The sequence below is a fragment of the Chanodichthys erythropterus genome, chromosome 20, assembly GCF_024489055.1.
Source record: "Chanodichthys erythropterus isolate Z2021 chromosome 20, ASM2448905v1, whole genome shotgun sequence".
Lineage (NCBI taxonomy): Eukaryota > Metazoa > Chordata > Actinopteri > Cypriniformes > Xenocyprididae > Chanodichthys > Chanodichthys erythropterus.
The window spans coordinates 5756536-5782875 of record NC_090240.1 but is presented as its reverse complement, the minus strand read 5'-3'; the positions used below and the strand labels follow the sequence as shown (position 1 = coordinate 5782875).

The following is a 26340-nucleotide window of genomic DNA, read 5'->3' as shown; positions in this document are numbered from 1 at the left end:
ATGGCGCTCTTGTTGGATTCATTGGTCTTTACAAATGATGGTCGATTTCCATCCATTAGCGTTTTCATTTTCCATGTTTTATTACCAGAGCTGAGGAACAGATGATGTTTAATTGGTTAATTAAGGTATACTGGGTGACAGGGATCTAAATAAGGCCAAATTAATTCCAAAGGGATGTTAATGTAGTTTAATGGCATAGCATTGTGCCAGAGAAACATTTGTCACTACTTTGACAAACTGGCTGATATTTTATTAACAATACACTGCGATACTCTTAAATTACTTTGAGTAGTAATTCATTTTCGCACTTATTTGTGGTGTAGGGGAAAGGGTCTAGTTACCCACTTCTCCACCTCAAGTTTGTTTTATTTCTAGTCTACCCTATGACTCTCAGTCTGTGTTTTCAATTCAACTCCTCTACTCCAGTCAGGGTGCTTGGAGACAAAGTGGTGACCTCGACAACATGAAAACAGGAAGACGTACACACGCAAGCACACTGCATCTGGTGAATGAAGGAACTCTTAAATAACAATAGAGTGTCCTGCAGACGCTTTTGGGCAAATGGTAGAAGACACACTGCGGGAAATGAGAAGACGGACTGGAATATCCGCACAAAATCACAATAATATCCTTGGGGAATAACTACAGAGGAAAGAAAACTGTGATTCTCTGGTCTTATCATGCTGGTGTTAGTTTCCAAAAAGTATTATAAGACTTCCTTATCTTGCATCACTCATGTTGCAATCCCATGACACTTTTTTAGAAGAAAACTTCTTGTAAAATCATGTGAGAGGTCGAAATGAATCAGAACAAGACCTACTGCCATGACAAATCTTATTTGAAGTTCAGAGGTATTCAGCCAAGAAAGAAAAGCAAAGGGAGATATTTCTCACAACACCAAGTCTGGGAAAACTATAGTGACATTTAAACACAATAAATCCAGGCTGCAACATGCATCCACCCTACTGGACACAAGTTGTGGGTTATAATGTCAAACATAATGTCTTTCTTATTGTCACATTGGAGAATGGCTTCCTATTCATGAATGCATCTGTCATGGTGAAGGGAAATCCCCTTTCTAAGCTTATTCTTTTCTAAACTTAAACTTATTCTAGGATTGCAAGAATATTTTGACAATATCAAAAAAAAAAAAAAAAAAAAAAATCAATCAATTATTGTTGATTTCCACAAAACAATGTTCAAAATCCCTGAAAAAAAAAAAAAAAAAAAAAAAAAGAGGTTATTCTAAGGCATTTAGAAGTAAAAATGGAAGTGAATGGAGCCAGGGTCATGGAAACAGTTGTGAAATTATACACAAATGTACACAAACAATGTACATTACCATGGAAAAAAGTGTCTACAAACCTTTTCTATGTCTTCTGTCTATAAAAATTAAGCAGTATTTTAACATTTATAGATCGACCCTTCCATTGAAAAATGAGACAAGCAGGAATTAGATTTTGTGGTAACATTTTTTCCACAAGTGGTGTTGACTGAGCTTAACTTGCACTGAATATGGAATATTCCTTTAATGCATTCATTTCCAAAGGCCATTACTTGACATAATCATGATTCTGGTTATGCTTATTATCTTCATGCTCAGTGGAAGAGGAGAAAGTGACCTTAAAATCAAATTTTACTCTTTTCCCTCAGGGAAAGCTTATTCCACACCACCCACAACTGACCAGAAGCAGCCATGTTTGGTGAAGAATCCCAACATGCCCAGGGGCAGGGAAGAGTGAAGTGGGAGTGATGCACAAACAACTGCAGGTTTTATAAACTGACTGGCACAGAGAAACATCCAACACCACAGCTGCATCTCCTGCAAGCCTCTCAGGACTTACGGAGGTCCTCCCAGCTGTTGCTGTGCCCAGTTACTACGACCAGCAGACACTTTGTCAATGAAGACAGAGTCATAAAAAGAGGTCTATGTGGAACAATGTTTTCTTGCCAAAGATTGAGCACAAGTGTTGCTCAATGTCTTCTGAAGCTCAAGGAGGCAAGAGGTGGTGCAATGCTGTGTAACAAACAAAAACATCATAACTCTGAAATGACCTCAGGCCAGCGTGATCCCATCACATCATGGAGGGTCAAAGAGACCAGCTGTGGAACTGGAGACCATGTGTGGAGGGAACACGAGATCAACCGCTTCTTTCCGCTTTAGGCGAAATTACTGCTTTAACAAGGGCTCTCCAGTTTTCCTCTCAAAGCAAAGATGAGGAGATCTGGCATGTCTGAAATCAGCTAAAAATAATACTACTGTATGTAGGGGAGAACATGATAAGATGAGACACTTGTTTTACTTGTTTGAAGAGTCAAAAAACTTTATTTTTATATATTTCCAATATTCATACACACTGAAATTGCTGTGGCATTTGGCAATAAACACCTTTCAAATAGTTGGGTAAGAAGAAACTGTTAGGGTAAGTTGAGCCAGTTTGAGTTAATTATATATAATACATTTTATTTAAAACATAACGTAACATAATATAATCATGTAACGTGTAGTTCTATGTCTGTTTAATTTCATTGTGTTTTGGTTCCGTTTTCTCTGTTCTGGTTTGCCTGAGTTCCCTGTGCTTATTAGTTTCCATACTTCCTAAATAATTTACACAGCTGTTCTGTTTTACCTTGATTACTCTCCCCATGTATTTAAGCCCCGAGTTTCCTCAGTTCTGTGTTTGGTCTCGTTTGCTTTTATGTTGGAAGTGGTTGTGTTTTTCTGTGATTCTCCTGCGTGTTCATTAATAGATTGGGAAATAAAGACTCTGTTTATTCTCTAACATTGTGCGCTCATTACAGTCACACAACCATATCAAATCATAGCCTATATTATCAGTTTGAATATTTAAGATTTTAAAACAGGAAAGCCACCTTAGGATCCAAGAAATAATGGCTGACTAATTATAGTGATGTGAGATTAAATCTGGACAAAGCTGCTGGCGCTGAAATAAAATGTTTGTCAACAGGGAATTCAGACACATCTTTAGAATCTAAAAAATTATTTGGTTAGCAGATGCACAATCTGGCTAGATGTTCACCATCCTCAGATGCAATAACAGCCTTTTTTAAGAGACTGGATTAAGAAAACTAATGAACATCTGTAAACGTATTTGCTTTCTGGGTCATTGATTCAACGGGCATGGAACTTTATAATCTGAAGACAACTTTAAGCCCAAATGACAAGCTAATTCATGGATCTGAGGTGAGCCAGGTCAAAATCTGGCCAACCGTGCATGCCTGATTGAACCATGACTTTGACACCTGTGTGCCAAAACGGCCACCATTTTGCTAATCGTTGTTTATAGGGAAAAGAGAGACAGTGGGATGCTTGACTTTATAATGGCTTGTGTAAAGATGTGGTGACAGCCAAACAACACAAAAAACACATCTGTGACAAAGACCAACAATCTCATTCTCTCAGTGTTTACTCTTAAGTTTTTAAAGAATGTGAGCATACAATGTGCAGCTTCACTATCTAGTTTTATACTTTGGCAGCTACTGTTTAATTGGCCATTCACAATGATCAGAAGTAAATAACTTTCAACAAATTTGGGGCAATATTAGTTTGTTTGGATACAAGTATAGCAGCATATGCACATAAATAGTTATCAAGTGTCATTGCCTAGGTTTGTTATCTGTGATACAAGAGCAATGAAAACTTTAGTCAGTCAACCATTAGTGACTACTGGGAAAAGATTTGATTTCTTGCCCTTTATTCACCCAAGTTATGTCCTCACATAAAACTGAGAAAAGCTTACACAATAATTTCCCCAAGAGTGTTTTAAGCAGCCAACATCCAGGATATACGACAGGAAAACGGAATGGTGTTTATGTGGTGTTTTCTAACGACTGAAAAAAAGCTGTAACGGCGGAGGCCGTCTCAACCGCAAAACAATTAAGGCCTTCAAAAACAGGACTGTGCAGTTACTACGCATAAACCACCACTTGACTTGAAAAATAACTGGACATTTGAACAAGACCCACAAAACAGCTCTCACTTAACTGACATAAAACAGGATAAATGTGTGCATCCATCCAAGAGTTGACCATTTTACGTGGAAATATACTGGAAAGTATTGCTCTTTTGAGAGTTTATTTTACAATGAGCTTAAATATAGGGCTGCTTCAAGCTCAAGTTTGTTGACTGAACAGGCTGAAACTGCAGATATATGGACAAAACAAATCAAAGAATATTTTGCAATATTTCTATATGTTATTAAGAGATAAACGAACATCACATCCATGTTGCATGCTTGCATAAATGAGCAGATTCTTTCCACTCCTCCGTTTTGCAGACATGCAGAAATTCGATTAGGACATAGATTGCATTAGTCGCACACAGCATGCTAAGGCATGGACATGTTGGTCATGACAGTAATCACATTATGAATCTGTTGGCCGTCAAAACAAGAACACAAGTCATTGACTCAGTGCTCACAAAATGGAGGCAGATAGGTTGTGCGTGTTTCCATGTTAACAGAGGTGGGTGAACCAAAACTTGACCTTTATTTGTGGTTCCTCTTTCAATTCCTGTTCTCACCATGTTTTGCTATTATGTGCAGTCTGGTCACCAGGACCTTATTTTGGTCAATGGACAAAAAAAAAAAAAAAGTTCAATGCTCACTATAAACTAACCCTTAACTATGACTTTTGCCACAATAAACTCCTAATTAATGCTTATAACTAGTTAGCAAGGTAGTTATCAAGTTTAGGTATTGGGAGAATTAAGGATGCAGAATATGGTCGTGCAGGATAAGGCATTAATATGTGCTTTATAAGTACTAATAAACAGCCAATATTCTAGTAAAATGCATGCTAATGAGCAACTAGTTAATAGTGAAAATTAGACCCTAAGCTAAAGTGTTATCAAAAGTTATGTATACTTCTAATGCATAATCACAAACACTCTACATATAATCAGTAAAAGTGTACTATTTTAATTAATTATACCTTGTATTATACTTTTCATTGAACTGCATTCACACTGCATATAGTGAGCTTCTTGCAATGCTGGTTGCAATCTTGGTATTGCCTTCTTCCTGAAGAATATATGATATGTGTCATTATAATTTTACTAAAACAGTATCTTGAAGGTATAATTATGCTGTCTACCTTTTGAAACTTGTGTTGGTCCAAAATTGCTGCCTACGTAGGGAGGTCACTAGGTTTGTGAACAGAGAACTAATGATGACCTCCGCATATACATATATACACTTTCCTTTAAACATTCAAATAAATGCTGTATGCAGGCTGTATGTCTTTATATGTGTGTTTGTGTGCTTTCCCTTGAGACCAGCTCTTACACAACCAGACCTGGTTGAAATGAAACCATGCGCACCGTGAAAAGGAGGCCTGCAGCATGCTGGGATGTCAGTCGGTTTGACTTTAACCCTTGCATAAATTTCCTGGCTTGTCAAGCTCAGGAAAACACAATATACACAGCAAAACCACTGCATATTAGTGATGGTTTCCTTTTAAAAGGGGCTGCTTGAATTAACAAAACCATTTCCTGAACATTATCATTTCTCTAACTGCCAAATGCACCGGTCTACAGGCAATTTAATGTGGATACACATTTATCGTGCATAACAACCCAACAATATCACATTCAGGAAATGAGGAAATCCTGTGCCATGACTTACAAAATGCTTCCAGGTCATTGTGCCTTGTTCTAGAGGAAATGGATTAGACTGACTGCAGTCTTAACATGAATCCGAGATAAATTTACTGTTTTATTCTATCATTATAATTGGCCTGCCAAGTTCTACAGTACAAGTACAGTAACCTCACCCTGAATGCAGCTTTCAACAGCAATCATATCCAGTCTTGTGCTACGGCAAGCCAGGCGGAGATGGAAATGATGATGATGAAGATGATAGCAGTAAAGTGCCTCTGGTAAGGAGGCTCTCAGCTCTAAGACACACCCTTCAATAGCTTCAGTTGAGACACTGAGCCTAACTTGTCTCATAAAATCAAATTCACTGGCCAAGTTCTCATTTTATTCATGGTAATTTGTCTGTTCCAGCAGTGTATACAGTGTGGATTAAAACTAAATATAAGATAAAACAAAACTAACTATAATTTAGCACATTTTCGAAAGAAAACAAATATTCAATGCAAAATAATGGAGGCTTAGCTTTAATCAATAGGATTTGACTGGATTGTTAAAAGAATTTCCAGGGGTATATTATTGGTTAAAACTTTTTTTGTTTGTTTTCCTGCTTGTGGAGATTGGTTATGTCAGCAAAAAAGAATGAAAAAGTTCTTAAATACATATCAGCAACTTTTTGCCACACTGTTTTAAAATAAACTACATACATTACCGAATGAGCCACTTGAGTCTTCATTATCGTGCCTCAAATCCAAAAGCTGTGGTTTAAATGATTTAAAAGGAGTTTTGGTGTACACGGTAGGATATCCGGTTTGATAAAGCTCTTATCAACACAAAGTACGAAGCATCTGTCAAGTTCCTTAAGTATTTAGAAGACATGTTGGGGTCAGTTCTTAACCCTCCACTGGTGGCTCCCAATTGCAACTGTCTGATACCAAAGGCATCCAAGCACTTAAGCAGAATGTCTCCATATTACCTACTGGAGACTGAATGTACATAATTATAATTATAAAGTGTTGACTGATCAAACTTTTTTGAATTGTATCAAAGATGTTGCTTGATCGTTATAGAGCTCCTTCTCAACCAACAATGGTGTTGTTTATATACACATAACCTCTTATCATTTCGTGATCCTCTTTCCCCACATTCTCTCTGTTGTTTCCTGTCTCAGCTCCTACAGTAAAAACAGCCAAAATAAAACAGAAACAAACTATTTTGTTTTGGCCAGTACATATTGTGATTGCACAAAGAATCCCTCACAACAACCAGTGTCACAGCAACACTGGCAAGGAGTCTTGTGTAATTGAGTTCTGTGGAGTCAAAAGCAGAGGCAGAGGCTAAGCAATACTAATGCAGTCAGTCACAAATGCATGTTTCCAACCCCAGAGGGAAGCTTTGAACCTTTGCTTGCACAGCTAACCATGGTGGGCAGCACAAGCTAAAGGAATCAACAGTAATGTACGGAGGTCAAGATGTTGTAAAGAATATAAAATCCGGATCAGCCGTGCAATACAAGACATTTTTTTTTTTTTTTTTTTTTTTTTTTGAATTCTGCCCACCCCCACTCCTCAGCAGGTGTCGTGCGGCAAGGTCAAAATAAGCTCCAGGGAAGGAGGGGAAATGAGTATAGCTAATAGTCTGAATTCCATTTTCTCATATCCCAACTCACTTCACACCACATCTATCTAGCCACCCTTACATAAAAAAAAAAAAAACAATACACTGAGGCACTACCTTAGAATTTAGACTATTGTTCAGTGTCAGATTGTTGAGAGAATTGCTAATTGCTAATCACACTCAAATCATCACTTACCATGTTAAATGAGTGTTAAATTATTGACTACATAGCAAGGGAAAATGCCTTAAAAATAGCTGGGCACAGAGGTAAGTAGCTAATAAGTCACTGCGCTGTTAATGTATTCTTAAATAAAAACAAAACACACAATGTTTGTGCCGTTGCCATCTCATTTCTGAGTCACTGACCTTCCCAAAGAGTGTGACATCCCTATTATTCTCTTTTGAAGTACCCCGGTAACAGAAAGAGGGAGAGGGAAGGGGAGAGAGGAAAAAAGAGAGGGACCATCTGTCAACTGCCCCAGAGATCAATGGCACCAGCGGCAAGGCTAAATATGTTGCCCACCATGACTTGAAAACAATTCAACCCAACGAGGTTTATTTTTAAGTTAAAGCATCATTTATTTAACTGTTTCAAGAATTAGTTTGTCACATTATTTACAATAATGTATGCTGAAATGAGGCTTATCATTGATGTACAATATACACAAAAAACAAAAGTAAATCAATGTAGCCATCCAAAACGGCAGCTAAGGACACACATTCTGCAGATAGGGCAGTGTGTCAACTCTACTACAATGGAAAGGCAAATATACCTCTGAATCACCCCCTACCCCCCGATTGGAGCGCAGATTGGTCTCATCCAATACGTGCACAGATGCAAGACATGAGCTTGCAATGTAAACAAAAAGGGATGTGGCGATTGTTCAATGGAACCACGCAGTGTTTGAAATAAAGCAGCAATCATAATCATTGACATGCAGATGCAGCTATAGTCAAGAATAGATGTATGATTAAAGAAAATGTGCATAGTTATGCGAGCAGCACAGGATGAATAAGAAAAACAAAGCAAGATGGTTGCTAAGCAAGAGCAGGGCTGGGTTGAGCTATAGAAGCGATGCTGGATCCGTCAGCCAGGAAGCATTGCTCATTCCTCAGCATTGCAAGTGGATTAGTGGATCTTGTTATTACTTACCCAACATCTGACTGAAGAGAAGCTGCTCCAGGTCTCCAAGCACCGTTACAACCAGTTCAGGGTCCACCTTTAGGAAGGTCTTGTCCCCTTCCTCTGGTTCTGGTGCATCTTTGCCCCCTCCACCTCCTCCTGGGGTGGCTGCTCCCGAGGTACCACTCACGGACTTCTTACCATTAGCCTTAGCCTTGCAGGACAAGATCTCATCATCCGACTTGCCATCATCTTCCAGCTCTTGTGCTTTGCTGATAGGTTTGACCTCAGCATAAGGACTCTTAGGTATCCGACTGGGTTTCCCCAGCTTGGAAGGTGGGCTAAATGGTTTTGGCTTTCCTAGAAACAGCGAATGTTCCGACTTGGAAAGGTTTTTGGAAAGAGGGATACCCTTGCCAGTACCCCCTCCGGCATCTTTGAGCTTGCCTGACTTGTTCTGACCTGCCCCAGGCTTTTCCATGTCATCTGACCACTTGGGCTGGTACAGGTGCATCTTCTTCTCAGCGTCCGTAAGCACACAAAGATTGGTCAAGGACTTTTGCTTGCGCAGGTTGCTAGGAACTGGAAGACGACCCTCAGAGTTTCCTGCTCTGTAGACCTTTAGCTCAGCCCGAGGAGTAGCCTGTGGGAGCCCTGACTTGCCCCTTTTTGCAGCCATGCCCCCAACTCCTTTGGCACTGGCCTGGCCCTGAGGGGTCTTGGCTTTGGAGGTTTTGTCAGCCTCAGTCTCCAGATCTACTCCTTGTCCTCTTGGGCTACCCCCAAGCATTCCTCCTGCGTGAAACCATGTAAAAGCATCAGTGAGTCAAATGGTTTTACAATCAAGCAAAAGAAAAAAAAAAAGGAGACAAGGTGCAAGGTTTGCAAGCTCTGTCGCTTGCTGCCAAATCCTTATCACAGGGAAAACTAGCTCTCCAATAACACATACAGAAAGACCAGTCGGTAGATGCTGTATTGAAGAGGTAATCCGTGTATCTGGTGTCTTTAGCATGTAAATCCAGCATCTGGCTCCTCTCAGTTAGACTGCCTCAGTTGCAGCTGCTCTAGTGCTACCCAGTCACTCATTCTCTCTCTCTCCTTTTCTCTCTCCTCCCTTCAACAGTGTCTTGCTGCTTTGCTGTGCAGCAGCAGAATGACAGAGAAGACAGACGCAGAAACGGTCCCTCCCCTTGCTCCCCCGCACTCATTCAACCACAAACACCCTCCTCCTCCCCCTTCTCTTCTGGCTCTCTCTCTCTTTTCCTCTTTCTCTCTCCAACACACCCACTCTAAAGATGCTATACTGCTCCCCTGCACAAGTGGTATAGTATGACGGACCTGTGATAAATTACAGTGTCTTTTTAAACAGTTGCCTGTCAGCATGCTTCCTCTACTAACCCTCTTTGGTTCACTATAGTGCTCTGTTATCGTAAAACCAATAATGTTTCCACCTCAAGGACATAATCCCCAGTAACATTATGCTTTCAGACTTGTATTCATTTTAAGAAATGTTACATTGCGTAAGATGATTTAAATGACTGTTTTATACTCTCTGGGAGCTTCTGGAAAAATTGTGTTTGCTGGATGTTTATTACTTGTCAGAATCTTAAACTGTAAACATCATGCCATTACAAGACTTTTATAATTCATTTGCGCATATAAAACATGGCAGAGATCATTCATTCACATACCTAAATTTTGCCAATTCAATCGAGTCACACCTTCCAAAGATAACTTGCTTTAGAAAGAAAAATTCTGTCACCATCTTCCCACAGTCATGTCACTGAAAAATTCATAAAAAAAAAAACTAAATTGGATTTGAGGCTGGGTCTCTTGGCATACTAAAAAAAAAATAGAAAATGATATCACTTTATTATGGGGAGCATATATTCACTATTAACTATGACTTCTCCCTCAATAAACTCCTAATTTACTGCTTATTAATAGTTAGTCAGGTAGTTTTTGTATTGTTTAAGTTTAAGTTTAGGTATTAGGTAGGATTAAGGGATGTAGAATATGGTCATGCAGAGTAAGGCATTTATATGTGCTTTATAACTACTAATAAACAAGAAGATGCAGGCTAATAAGCAACTGGTTAAAAGTGAAAATTGTTCCCCATATTGAAGTGTTAACCAAAAAACATTTATAATACATTCATTAAAATGACCATTACAAATGAATAGTATGTATTTATTAAATTTAAAAAAAAAAAAAAAAAAAAAAAAAAAAATGTATACACATACACACACACTTGGCTACCCAGATATCTCGTGCTTTATACATTTATTAGACCACCTGTCATCATAAAGAGAAAACAAATATTTTTCTTTAAATGTTAACAGTTTCCTTTTTAGAGAGTTTTCGACATGAGGAATGTTAAATTGAATTTGCATTTTTATACCCAATCTTGAGCCGACACATTCAACTTCTCTTAGAAGTCAGAAATAAATCAAGCGTAACATTCAACCATTAAAATGTATTTTTTCTCTTATGGACTGCAAGTATATAGCTGTAATTGGCCATTTGAATAAAAAATAATAAAGTGCTTTAACTATTTTTTTTCTGCCTTACTTGTAAAACATTAAATCTGAAAATTCATGGATAACATCAATAATTATATTTTAGCATTAGAAACACTACTGAGACTAAAGAGCTTAGATATACTGGTGGATTAACCATTACAGAAACAGAAAAAAACAAATGATTTTGGTAATTTCCAATACTGATAGGGCAGCTGTGGCACAAACCTTACATTGGGTGGTGGTCTAATAAATTAGTTAAGCACTACATGCATGACACTCCAGGCTATAACAAATGTATAGACAATTAGGTTCTGGATCTGATGTGTCGCACTGAATTACCCCAAGAAAAAAACGATTGAGCTTCGGAAAGAACAGCCTCTATTCTATCAGAGGATGGACCTAATTTTTCACCAGCATTTGGAAGGGGATGTCACAATACGATACACACAAGACCGCTCACAGTTCCTTCCTCTGAAGCCGAAAGGGATCTAAGCATGTTTGAATCAATTTTGAGAGTGCTCTACTTAGTTCTGTCATTTCGTCTCAACAAGACCAAGCTCTACCGAACAGACCATCCAAGTGGAAATAATAACTGACCTCATACAACATCTTCGCTCAAGGACACAGGGTTGATAACGTAACTCAATTTATCTTATCTAATTATTCTTATCAAGTTTGCAAATAACTGTAGATGCAATATTACTGCACTTAATAACATAAACTTAACACAGCATTGTCTCAACAATTATCTGTCAATGAATCAATAGGCTCAAATAGAGTGCATGCTTTCATGGTGGTGTATTACCTTATCCATTAATATGCTGGTATTAATACCCCAGGTTCTTCCCATCATGCACTTAATGCACTAATTCATGATGGCAACTTAAAAACCAGTACTTAATGAATCAATAAGAAAATTGCTGAACAAAGTCTATGAAAGTTCCAGAAATATCTTTGCAGTTTTTGGCGGAAATCCAGAGGGCAAACGGAAATATTCAAATGCAAATAGTTTTAAATGAAAACAGTGTTGGTGCTACCCTTTAGAGACCGTTATGGACAGTATTCAAACATATTTCATTTGCATACCACTGGTCAGTCAGCCTTTTTTTTTTTTTGGCCCCTTTTGAAGACCACCAAAGCATTTAAAAATAAATTATACAGCAATTATAACAATGCATTGCAAACTACACTTTATATTTTTCTGAAGAATTTCACTAAAATGGTTGAGATTGGTTTTTAGAATGTTGCTATGAATTCGACTGGTAGTTGCTAAGGTGTTACTAAGGTGTTGCTAGGTGGTCGCTTGCTCAAAAAGCCCATCTCAATGATATTCTGGTCTCTAAAAATGACTTGAGTCTCTCCTTCAGTTCAAGTCTAAGATATTTTGCCTTTTTTATCATTGGAAATTAACAGCACATGATTCTAAATTCACTTTAGAATTCAAATTTCCTGATAATTTACTCACTCCCTTGTCATCCAAGATGTTCATGTCTTTCTTCAGTTGAAAAGAAATTAAGGCTTTTGAGGAAAACATTCCAGGATTATTCTCCTTATAGTGGACTTCACTGGGGCTCAATGGATTGAAGGTCCAAATTTCAGTTTTAGTGCAGCTTCAAAGGACTCTACATGATCCCAAGTAATAAGGGTCTTATCCAGTTATCTGTCATTGTTTTCCTCAAAAACCTTAACTTCTTTTCGACTGACGACTCATTCCATTTGAAAAACAGTGCAGGAGGAGTTACGCAAAGTATTTACACCAAATGTGTTAACCTCATTCTAACTTTGTGTTTCTAAAGTTATTCAAAGAAGCAAACATATCCAAACCAGTGGGATAGTCCAAAGTTCCTCCCAGTAGAGACATTAATGTCACACCAGATATAAAGTGGAAGGAACACCACACAGAGCTGGATCTGTTCATGGGGAAGCCCTTGCTTATAAACAGAGCTCTGTTTCGACCACGGGCTCAAGATAGCGCATTCACGTAAACTTCACCACAGGTCGCCACCTCGTCTCTTGCTTGTGCTTTGCTCAACACTGAGCTGACTGTCCTGTGCTGATGACCCAGACACCATTGCAAGATTGCTGGGCAAACTTCTGAGTAACTCGAAATTTTGTTTGAGTAAAACATTCAAAGTGAAATTATATGACTCATTTGTCATTTTGTTAACTTTCCAGAACAAGACTGCACTAGAACCTTTTGAGAATTATATTATAAAATGTATTTCACGATCACTGTTACCATGGCCATAAGTGTCCAAAGTTCACAAAATATGGAAGCAATATAAAAGGCAAAGAAAAACAAAAACAAAACAAACAAAGCTTTTTTTACAAATTAATTTCATTCAGCTTTAGACAAAAGTTCTGTCTAAAATTTACATAACACTTGGTTGAATACATTTATCTTGTTGGCTTAAAGTAAACCTATCTGTTTACCGTTTCCCAGTTGTTCAACCTTTCTTTAAATAAGAAAAATCTATTACTGATGGCTAAACTACACCACACCCGAGTATGACTCAGTCCAAGGGCCGAGGTTTCCAAACAAAGCCACATAGACCAGAGGAACTAGGAGGAAATCCTCTCTACAAGCCAGACTAATGCTGGGCCATAGACTCATGTCCTCTATTTCATTGGCTACCTAGTCATATGCATGTGTCATATGGGAGAATTCCTGTAATATCCTACACATACTGCTCCCCCACATACTGTACTTCATTTTATGTCTGTAAAAGATGGTTATCAAAGGAAAAAGAAAGCTCGTTTCTCTATACTCTCCCACTCAGGAGTGTAAAGTGTTAACTGATCATGCCATGGGTCTGCTATCTGTTTTCAAATAAACTAATGTTCAACTGAATTCAAAAGTACAAGATGACCTTAGAGAAAACACTCCCGCAGGCTGTCCGGCAATGTTCTGAGCCCAAAAACATTTCCCTTTCCAGACATGAAAACATCTTTCTTACGTGAGCCACAATAAAATGTATATTATATTATATTATATTATATTATATTATATTATATTATATTATATTATATTATATTATATTATATTATATTATATTATATTATATTATATTATATTATATTATATATTATATTATATATTATATTATATTATATATTATAATTTATATTATATTATATTATATTATATATTATAATTTATATTATATTATATTATATTATATTATATTATATTATATTATATTATATTATATATGCTTCCAATATTTTTTAATTTTTTTTCCGCTGAGAATAGATACACGAAACCAGCTGCGCTTTCTCTCTCTCTCATCTCTCCGACAGTGAGTTGACACACAAACCCGCCTCCCCTCACTCAATCATTTCATTTGCTCCGGATGAATATTGTTGGTGTTACAGGGCTTGAATTTCATCATGGGATTGTGCATGTGAGCACAAAATCTGCAGGAAGGAGTAAAATTATGTGCAATACACGCAATCTCATGGTGAATTTCAAGCCCTGTAACACCAACAATATTCATCCAAATGGAATGGAATCAGGGCTTGACATTAACTTTTTTGCTTACCAGCAACTGTGGCTAGTGGTTTTCCAAAGTTATTAGCCACTGAGCATTTTCACTGGCTGCAATTTTGACATCAATACCACAGGGAAAAAAAACAGCCATATAGATATTTTTAATATTATCTCATAATTTAGCAGCAGGTATATTAGGCTGCTGTCACTTTATACTGTTATACATGCAACTGTTTACATTCACTTAAAACAACTGACTGTGTTTACATGAATACTGGCCAAGACCAGCACTTTGACTTCATTTTTTTGTGTATTTGGCTTGTTTAAGCGCAATAAGCAGCGAAAAGGAACTCAATTTAGCACTGAGAGGTGGCTTTATGTGTGCAAACTTTGAGTGTAAGCACAAAATCTGTGGGAATGAGTAAAAATCTGCGGGAATGAGTAAAATCCCACAACAAAATTCAAGCCCTGTAACACCAACAAGCAAATGAAACCAGTGAGTGAGGGGAGGTGGGTTTGTGTGTCGATTTTCTGTCGGAGAGATGAGAGAGGGTCAGGTCTTAGAGTCTAATATACCTGCTGCCAAATTATGAGATAATATTAAAAATATCTATATGGCTGTTTTTTTCCCTATGGTATCAATGTCAAAATTGTGGCCAGTGAAAATGCTCAGTGGCTAGTATGGAAAACCACTAGCCACAGTGCCTGGTGTGCAAAAAAAAAAAAAAAAAAAAAAAAAAAAAAGGCAAGCCCTGATTATATAGTATATTATATATTTAAAATTTATAAAAGTATACAGTACTGCTTGAAAGTTTGTGAACCACTTGCAGAATCTGTGAAAATGTGAATAATTTTAACAAAATAAATGTCATTTTTTATTTTTTATTTAGTACTGTCCTGAGTAAGATATTTTTACATAAACTATGTTTACATAAAATCCACAAGACAAAAAATAGCTGAATTTATAAGTATGACTCAATTCAAGAGTTTATGAACCCTTGATTCTTAATACTGTGTCATTACCTGGATGATCCACAGCTGTTTTTTGTTTGTTTGTTTGTTTTTGTTTTGTTATGGTTGTTCATGAGTCGCTTGTTTGTCCTGAGCAGTTAAACTGCCCAATATTCTTCTTCAAAAAAAAAAAAAAAAAAAAATTCAGGTCTCAAAAATTACTTAGTTTTCCAGCATCTTTTGTGTATTTGAACCCTTTCCAGCAGTGACTGTATGATTTTGAGATCCATCTTTTCACACTGAGGACAACTGAGGGACTCAAACACAAATACTGATGCTCCAGAAGGAAACAATGCATTAAGAGCCAGGGGGTGAAAACCTTTTGAATTTGAAGATCAGGGAATATTGTACTTAATTTGTCTTCTGGCAAACATTTAAGTGTCTTATGTTGCTTCCGAAGGGCAGTACTAAATGAAAAAAAAAGAAAAAAAAGAAAAAAGAAGAAGAAAAGTTATTTAAACAAAATAAGAAAAAATGTGGACATCATTATCCTGTTCAAAAGCCTTCACCCCTCGTATCTTAATGCATCATGTTTCATTCTGGAGCACCAGTGAATGTTTGAGCCCTTTTTAATAGTTGTGTTTGAGTCCTTTAGTTGTCCTCAGTATAAAAAGATGGAACTGAGAACCATACAATCACTGCTGGAAAGGGTTCAAATATGCAAAAAGATGCTGGAAATCTGAAGAATTTTCAGGACCTGGATGATTTTTCTGAAGAATACTGGGCAGTTTAACTGCACAGGACAAACAAGCGACTCATGAACAACCATCACAAAAAAAAAAAGTCGTAGATCATCCAGGTTAACCACACACAGAATATCAAGAATCAAGGGTTCACAAACTTTTGAGCGGGTCATTTTTATAAATTCAGCTATTTTTGTGTCTTGTGGATCATATGTAAACATTTTTTTTTTTTTTTTTAAATGTAAAATATCTTACTTAGGACAGTACTAAATAAAAAATAGCATGCATTTTGTATATTGACCCAGGATGTTACAAGGACATTTGAGTAAGAATGCAATTCTTACTTTACGATTTGTACCATAATATGATGTCTGCTCCCTAAATGGGCACTGCACACTCTATGGGCTTTCTTTTCCAAAGCAGTTACCCTACGAAACAAACTAGTTAAGAACCATTGAAACTATCTCCAGAGTTAAACCAACTCTGCTCAGAGAACATACGGTCCCTCTCTACATAAAATAACACTGAAGCAGAGTTAAAGTTAATGAGATAGCATGCTGTTTGTGGAGTTGTTTAATCAGATCATGAGAGATTTTATGTCTTTTATCTTCAGTTGATTTAATCTAAGGCTGTGGCTGAAGTAAGTTGTAGTTCTTGTGTTTCTCTTCAGGGATTGTGCTTGTTAACAGCAGGTGTTCATCACTAATCCTCAATCATAACTTAATTGATCACTTAATTATCTCATTAACTTTAACTCTACTTCAGTGTTACTTTAACACTAAGTAGAGAGGGACCATATGTAATCTGAGCAGAGTTGATTTAACTCTGGGGATTTTGCTGTGTAGCAAATCAGACAGGCAAAAACGAGAACAGAAACAGAGAAAACAAAATCAAATCAGATTACATGTGACAGTAGTATCACGAAAGGGAAGTAATGTAAATATCTAAGTTAATGATTAAACACTTCTGTCACTGAAGCATCTTGCCTTTAGCAAATGGTGATATCCCGTCTGTGCATCTGAGCCCTAATGTTTAATCTCAATCTGTGTCTCTGCCATGTTTTATTAGCCCCATTTCGTAGGACTATAGGAAGCATCACTGCAGCGTTATTATCTGATTACCACTGTGATCAATAGTGACTGATTTAAAAGGATGGCAGACCTCGTTATCTGACTTGGTACAATTTAAAGGGGATCTATTATGCAAAATTCACTTTTACATGGTGTTTGAACAAATGTGTGTTTGCAGTGTGTGTACACAAACACCCTACAATGATAAAAATCCACCCACTCATTTTTTTTTTTTTTTTTTTTTATCCTCATAAATCATAAACTGCGTCGCAGAACAAGCAGTTTTCATTTTCTAAACAGTATGACATTATACTGCTAAGGCCCAGCCCAAGACTGCTGACATACTCTGTTGTATTAGAGACCCCACCCTGAGCTAATAGTCTCCAGAGCGACACTGATGAACTGTAATAAAGTGCGCGCTCTCACTTTCATTTCTGCCATAACCAGAGTTGATATATGGATATAAAGTTTACCAGTTTATTAAGTACCCCCCGAAAAGGCATAAGGTCTTTATATATTTGTTCACCGTTAATTGTAACAAGTGTTTTTATATAATTTGCTGTGTATGTTGATGATAAAGCAAGGAAGAGAGAGAGTTAAGACTTTAATATGCACTTGTACTGTGTTTTATTCAGCTCTTACTGTGATTTACTGGAGTGAAAACAGACACTTCATCTTTTGTGTGATGTACAATAAACTTCATAAAAAACTCATAGTACATTTTTGGCCATCATGTACTCTTCTACAACAGGCTTGTACTTATGTTTTCATCTTGATTTTATCCACTATAAGTTATAATTGTTATTAAACTAAATGATATCTGCTCTATCTCCATGTAGCATATATTCTCTGGCTTTGTAGACATCATTGTCCAACTCTGGTTCGAACTGAACACCATTACTGACAGTTTACTGGAAAGTGGGCCGGGAGCAGCAGCTAATTTTCATTTAAAGGGACACACAAAAAGCATGTTTTTGTTCACTCCCAAAAAGTGGCAATAAATGATCAGAGACTTATATTACATCTTGTAAAATGTGGCATAATAGGTCCCCTTTAAGAGCATTAAGGCCTGGATTGAACTGTCTTTGTTTCTGCAGGTCAGTGAAGACAAGTATGGAACAAAAAGTGAAATTGGAAAAGTTGGTCTATTTGTATGTGTGATAGACAGACCCATCCAGAACACCCTACACTCTTAAAATAAAGGATTCAAAAGAGGATTTTCGGGTGTTAAAGGTCCTTCATTGAACCATTGATGCCAGTAAATAACCTTATTTAAGAGCGCAACAACATGATAAAATCACTTAAATTATGCTGAAATAAAAATAAATATTGAAAAATTTAAACTTAAATTAAAAATGCTGCCATTGCAACTACAAACTGAATAAAATAAGTTGAAATGCTAAAATTATAAAACAAACTCAAATAAATGAAAACTACATGCATAGAAATGTAATGTTTTAAAAGAAAAATTACAAATGCACATTAAAAATAATAAAATGTACACTAAAATCGAAATCAAACCTGAAAATATAAAAGAGCTGAATTTAAAAAGTCAACATATACAATAATAATAATAATAATAATAATAATAATAATAATAATAATAATAATAATATTATATAAATAATACTAAAATAACACTGCACAAAGCAACACTCTGGCATATATCCAGAACACCCTAGCAACAAAATAGCACCTTAGCAACTGCATAGCAACACCCTGGCAGTGACTTTTGCATGTGCAAACACCACTCACATATTCTTTAAAAAATACAAAAGCTTAGCTAGCATGCCAACATTCACACGTTTTTTCTAAAACAAGTGTCCATGTCAAACTGAGCACAGCCACAAACACGCACCACCCATGGTGACACTACCCAGTACACTTGTCCCTCCCGGCTTCAAGACAATTAGCATTTATAGTGGCTCTAGTTCTAGTTTCCCAAGAGTTTCCCAAGAGCACCTGTTTTTCAATGCCCAGTCTCATGTCTCAACCACTGGAAACATGATGTGAGATTCCATTTTAAGAAATGAATGCTCCTCTCTGTTTGTACAGTCCATGTCAGGGTTTATGAGGTGCGCTAAACTTTTCTCTGAGAATCTAAGCTTTGAAACAGGTTCAAAACGGGGATTGGGATCAAGCAAAATAAAGTGTATTAAAACAGTGAGCGACTAGGGTGCCAAAACAAATGATTAACAAGCAACAGGGATGATTTCCTAAAATCTTCTGGTTAAACATGTCTTAATAGGGTTAGCTGGCAAAAGTTATGTATGTGTGTGAAGCAATCTTTAATGTCAATTCATATGCACTGTAGTTCAATGCAGATTCTCAAAGTCAAATCTGGAGAGTCAATTTTAAGAGGCCACTGCTGATTTGCCATTTGTCTAACAGCCAGTGGATCCGTTTTTTTCCTCACCATATGCTAAATACAAATTCGGCCTTGATGCCTGCAATCTGCCAGAAACCTGCAAGTATAAATGCTAAAAATCAGGATTTTCTCCCAATTAATTGCCATAAAACCAGATCTAGCAGCTTTTAGTCTTCTATCCTCGAAGCATTTACGAAAGCCGCTATGAGAATTAAGAAAATCCCGAACAAAGGGATTACACTTCATATACAGTAGATGGGCCAGTCACTATGTGACTATATGGTCATTTATGGATTGAAAAAAACAAAAAAAAAACTAATGTTAAAAATGGATTTCACATTTGCAATATTATAGAAGATGAAATCCAGCATCAGCTTCCAAGACTGTGACCTTAAGCTCAGCCTAATTCTTTGGTTGAAGGTGAAGTTACAGTATATGGAAATTAAATGGGCATCCAGTTATCATCTCAGAATGAAAAAGTTATTTTGCATTATATATATATACATGAAGACTTCAGATGAAAAAGCCTCTAAGTGCCATCTGAAATTTTCTTCTAAAATGCGCATTTTTATCAAGCTCATATGTTTAGGTTCAGTAGTTTCACTTTAATAGCAATTAATAGGTCATTTTCATTTCCATTAAAGTGAAATAACTGAACATAAACATATAAGCTTATTAAATAATGCTCATTTTAGAATAAAATTTCAGAGGGCACTTAGAGGCTTTTGCATCTGAAGTCTTCATAATATATATATATATATATATATATATATATATATATATATATATATATATATATATATATATATATATATATATATATATATATATATATATATATATATAAAATATATATATATATAAAATATATATATAAAAATATATATATATATATATATATATATATATATATATATATATATATATATATATATATATTATATTATATATTATATTATATTATATATTATATTATATTATATATTATATTATATATTATATTATATTATATTATATTATATTATATATATATATATATATAGTAGGCCTATACACAGAATACTGCCATTTACATTAATAAAATAGAGTATGGAGAATGCATTAACATTAGACAAAACCGTAAAAAAAGGTCACATTGAGTGCAGTGAATTGTAGGATAGAGTATTTGATGCACTGCCCTCTTTTTTGTACAAAAATTTTTGCAAACGTATTCAATGCACACCAAAAGCCATTCTTTGCATACTATTTATTAGTGTGTGAAATATGGAGTAGCCTATGGTAGTATGCTATACCAGACAAGAAATTATAATATAATGGAGAAAGCTAACCATTAACATTCCCATTCATCTCAGTAGCTATGTTTCCATCCAAAGTTTTGAATTTAACTTAAGTGCAAAATTGGAATATGGCATAAAACATTTGCGAATAAAGTAGCATTTCCATCCAGAGAGTCGAAGAGAACAAAAACTGGCGCTAAATATCACCAAGAAAAATAGGACTGTATATAATAGTTTTCGGTATATAAAATTAATTGCGTGAAAACGAAATGCACGTTATCTTGTTTTCGGAGGCGAATGCCTGCTGTTTGGGAACACAGTCATGTAAGACAGTTCTGGGAGGGAATTATACTGAACCACTTTGACGACAAGCTTTGGCTCAGGCATTTCAGAACAACCAAAACAGCATTTCAGTTTTTGCTCCACGAGATCGGTCCCCTGGTTGGTCCAGTTATGCCATCGCATTGAAACGTCCATTTTTATTCTGTAAATGTGATTCCATCATAGTTTATGCTTGTGTTTTCTCGGATATTAAATTTGACTCCGTTAAATGCATTCTTTTTTTATGTGCATTTTTAGAATTTATGCACATCTTGCCGTTTCCATCCAATTTCCTATCCCAAAATAAGCATAAAAATAGGTGCATGGAAACATAGCTATGGCAGTTGTTTGGACAGAGCATGCAATCCCAAAAGTATGCAGCTAAACCACTCACCTGAGCTGAAAATGTGACTAATAATTTTTGAACTGCAGGAGAATGATCGATGCAATAATGCCAACCGATTGGCTGATGGTAGGTGGTGGATCTGAAATGGTCGATATTCGTATTCATGCATTTTATTAATATTTATGTTAATCGTTTATGGCTTATGATTTAGCAGTTTCACTTTTGATTTCATATTTATATTTATATTTATAATAATAATTAATAATAATAATAATAATAATAATAATAATAATAATAATAATAATAATAATAATAATAATTAATAATAATAATAATTAATAATAATAATAATTAATAATAATAATAATTAATAATAATAATAATAATAATAATAATTATTATTATAATAATAATAATAATAATATTATTATTATTATTATTATTATTATTATTATTATTATTAATAATAATAACAATAATATTAAAAAAATATTAATATTATAATATATATATATATATATATATATATATATATATATATATATATATATATATATATATATATATATATATATATATATATATATATATATATATATATATATATATATATATATATATATATAACAAAAACATCAGTTTGAGTGGGTTGGGAATTTCCCTATATGCTTATGGTATAATATTATGGACTGAGCTTTTTTCCCTCCTTTGCTCTCCTTGGCTTCTGCTTCTTCTCTCTTATCCTATATTAGATACAATACTCTGGATTTTACAAAATCTAAAATTTTATTATTAACTATTAATTACTTCTTTCTGATTGTTATGTTACCTTTTGGTTTTATTAAACATTTTCATTATCGATTAAAGTTTGCGTGTGAGGCTAAATTTAATTGTAATTAATAGATTTTTCATCAACGTTATCACAGCCTGGATCTCTCAAGTTTTTGCATCAGTAAGCTACCCAAAAAATATTAAAATTCATAAGTCTACGCTAGTGCATGAGCTGTGACATGAAAAATAGTTTTTCTCAAGACTTAAAGTATCAATATTTTTCATTGACATTTATTGAAAATTGATGCACATTTTTTTTCTCTCTCTCTCTCTTTTTTTTTTTTTTTTGCAAAAGATACCACCAAATGGGGGAAAATAAAGTCCATTTCACATTTTCATATTGTATTCTAATAGAGTGCTGCAGAAATGACTTCTTTTTCTAGGACAAAGAGTTAGCATTTTAGCACTTCCAGTTTTATTGTCCTAAAGGTTTTTTTGTCTGAATAAGAACTGTGGTGAACAAGCTCAAGACATTTTCATGTTTATTCTACAATATAAAATACATCAGTAATACCCTTGTGATTTTTTGGTTGCTAACAAAGTGGCTATATGGGACTACAGCTTCCACAGCCTCATAGTGTTTATAATCACACTCTTGCAAACTATTAGAACTCAAACTTTCAGGGAAAGGGATTTTAAATTCAGACAGAAAAAGTTGAAGCTTAATGACAGTCATGTGGAAGTAATGTTGAAGTGATGTAGTTCGCTTATAGCCTGTGTTTAGCTTCTGCCGATTGTATTTAGGCTTCAAAACTCATAAACATTGCGTTAATTTGTAAAGATTATCATAATGAACAAAACGTGTAAGAATCATGAACTTTTGTTGAAGTTTATTTTCTGCAATAATCCAAAAGCCAATGGAAAAATCTTATCGGGTTTTAGTCGAGGGAACCAGGGTGATGCAAACGTACAGGTTGGCCTACAAAAATACGCCATCACTTCAGCGCTCTATAAACAACTTATTAAACAGCATTAGCCTCTCTGCTTCCCCCTGCAGCTCTGGATCACTGAAGTTTCAGATATGTCCGTAAGTTTGTGTTTACTAACTTCAAATCTCAAGTGGCTACTGTGGACATGAGTTAGCATTTTAGCACTTCCAGTTCCATTGAAGAATAAACATATTTTAGGCCACTGATTAGACTGGCACCATTGGCACAGAAAATGCAAACTTAATGCTTTAAAGAAGTTTGAGAATCTAAACGAGAGTGTGTTTGTGTGTCAGCCATCTGAGAGGAAGGCAACCGGCAGATGTTGAAATGGGAAAAGTGTAATTCAACCTGCAGATCAGCTTTTGTCGATTCTCAGGGGTGGATCTGATCTCAAACCTGATGAAACCCATGAGCCCACTCACCATAACACTTACGCTCTTCAGACCACTCATCACTAACATACACTCACACACTTAGATTGTTCATCGCTAATAATCTCTCTCTCAATGCTAATACACACATACACATACTCTCTGGCCACATAACACACACACACACACAAACATACACAAATTTACTAAGCCCTCAGATTTCTCATTAGATTCTCATGTTCATACTCTTGTTACTGACACTGGTTCATATGCTGTTAAACCAGTGGTCTCAAACTGCCGGCCCGCCCTCCCCCTCTACCCGGCCGCAACTGATCTCAAAAATAAAACATAATCTGCTAAATTATTATTATTATTATTATTCTCTAGTTGCTACCTGTCTGATATGCAAAGAAAAAGTCACCGTTTTAAGGGGTATTCACATATCGCGTCACATAAGCGGCCGCGCCGCATTCTCCTTCTTTCCAATGCGCTTTCGCTCCCGTGGCGTCTGTCGTTGCTATGCAACCATGAGCTGCGCTCTCAACCGCGTCGCTTCTATTATGAGCGCGCTTGCCTAAATTACAGTAAAAGCACTCGACTTTAAGTCATGAGCGTCGATTTAAACCACCGAAACGCGTCCGAAGCAACCATTAAACGTTACCGATGTTCAAACGGCATCTTGGACAAATGTGTCTCAGCTGTGTGAGCACAAGCGCTGCCAAGTGTCTGTCAAGAAACAGAAGAAAGTACAAATGTATTCAGGGATTGTATTTGTGTTGTTCAGTGCAAGATTTTAATGTTATTTAAGCTAACATAAAGTAAGGGAAAATACTTCCACTAAATGTTAAAAACTTATAATGTATGTAACAATGAGAGATTTTTTTTTTTTTTGCAATATAAAGTTGAATCAGTAAATGCCACAAGTGTTGCTGGTTTTGTTCCTAAATTACGTTTTTTTTTTTTTTTTCTATTCCATGCACCTTGTTGGATGTGAGAAGTTGCACCAGACTAGTGTAATTAATAGTATTATATTAGTAGCATTATATAAGTATATTAGTAGTATTATATTAGTAATAGTATTATATAATTATATTACACTCTGTAACAATGAGAGAGACACTGCTGTTGACATTTAGTATGGTAAATAAAATATTTATAGTATAGGTATACACATTTTTTAGTAGGCCTAATGAAATGTGAAGTAGCCTAAATGAGAAATAATGCAAAGGAAAGTAAATTTTCTGGAGTGTTGCGCTTTCTTGCGCTTGAATGTAAATATGGCCCTCCGATGAACTCTCAATCACAGAAACGCCCCCCCGCCAATTTGAGTTTGAGACCCCTGTGTTAAAACTTTCTTTTGCCCTGGAACTACATGTTGAGAAAATAAGTTACTAGCTGCATCCCAAATGACACACTATACACTTATACACTATGTACTCAACAGTGTAGTGTATGGATTTTAGAAGGTTATTTTATCATTCAACATTGGAGTCCGAGTCCTTCCCCCTCCGTGTTTTTTTTCTGTTAATGTAAATGTAATGTAATACAAGTCCATCATCTAAATATTTAAAGTGTACTTTCTCTTTTTGGAATTTTCAGTGTGAACACACTACTCACATTATTTATACTACAAAATGGCATAGAATAGTGCATAAGTATGTGAATTGGGACGCACCTACTGCCTCTAGTGTCATATGACTGCATCAGTTACTAGCCTGAAGACCACTATCCAAAACTCCAAAAAGTTCACACTTACATATAATAGAGTAAAGGTTATGCGTATTGGTGTGTTGTCTGAGGGGAGGGCTCCGAGCTTGGAATCCAGAGTACTCCCCCCATCCTAGGTTGGGATAGGAATAGTTAGAAGTGAAGAGAAGGGGTGGTGGAGGGATGCTGGAAAACTGTCAAGGAACAGAAGTAAGTCTGGTCTGTATAGAAACCCCTTATCGTGTTAATGGAGTGGATTACTGAATGCGCTCCTCTTGTGTTAATTAGGTTAATTATCTGAACATGCTCCTCCCGAACTTTGTTAATAAAACATCATATAACGCTACTCATGCAAGGCACATGGATGATTTGGTTTATTACAACAGTTTTATGTTAGAATAATATATGATAGCCAATATAATGCCAAAATACACTATCATTCAAAATAAATTGATGCATTCATTCAGCAAGGATGCATCAAACTGATCAAAAGTGACAGGAAATTATGTTGTTTGAGCTTTCTATAAATTAATCCTGAAAAATATATAGCATTGTTTCCACAAAATTAAGCAGCACAACTGTTTTCAACACTGATATGAATCAGAAATGTTTCTTGAGCATCAAATCATCATATTAGAATGATTTCTGAAAGATCATGTGACACTGAAGACTGGAGTAATGATGCTGAAAATTCAGCTTTGATCACAGGAATAAATTACATTAAAATATATTACAATAGAAAACAGTTATTTTTAAATTATAATAATATTTCACAATATTACTATTTTTACTGTATTTTTTGTTTTACTGTAAATAAATGCAGCCTTGGTGAGCAGAAGAGACTTCTTGCAAAAAAAAAATAAATTCTACTTATACTAAACGTTACTATATAATCAATGTAATTAAAGCAAATTGCCTATGCAATGGTATCTGGTCGATCACTAAAACTAAATATTCTTCTGCTGGGGGTTTGTACATTTTCCATAAAAACTGAAAACTCTAATCTTCGTCAAGATTATGTCTGTCTAACAGTGATGACATCTGAAATGTATAGAAAGAC

The 26340-nt window shown here is 35.5% G+C and overlaps 1 protein-coding gene across 8 annotated transcripts in view; it reads right to left on the bottom strand.

Moving 5' to 3' along the window:
• The window catches only part of nav1a (neuron navigator 1a), a 210735-nt gene that overhangs the window by 122598 nt on the left and 61797 nt on the right, over positions 1-26340 (bottom strand). For 7 of the 8 annotated variants that reach the window (XM_067371856.1, XM_067371858.1, XM_067371857.1 and 4 more), the window contains one exon: positions 8385-9149. The exons of the other annotated variant lie outside the window; for it this stretch is intronic. In XM_067371856.1, the coding sequence (XP_067227957.1) occupies positions 8385-9149 (765 nt within the window). The remainder of the gene's footprint in view (positions 1-8384; positions 9150-26340) is intronic. 8 annotated transcript variants of the gene reach the window in all.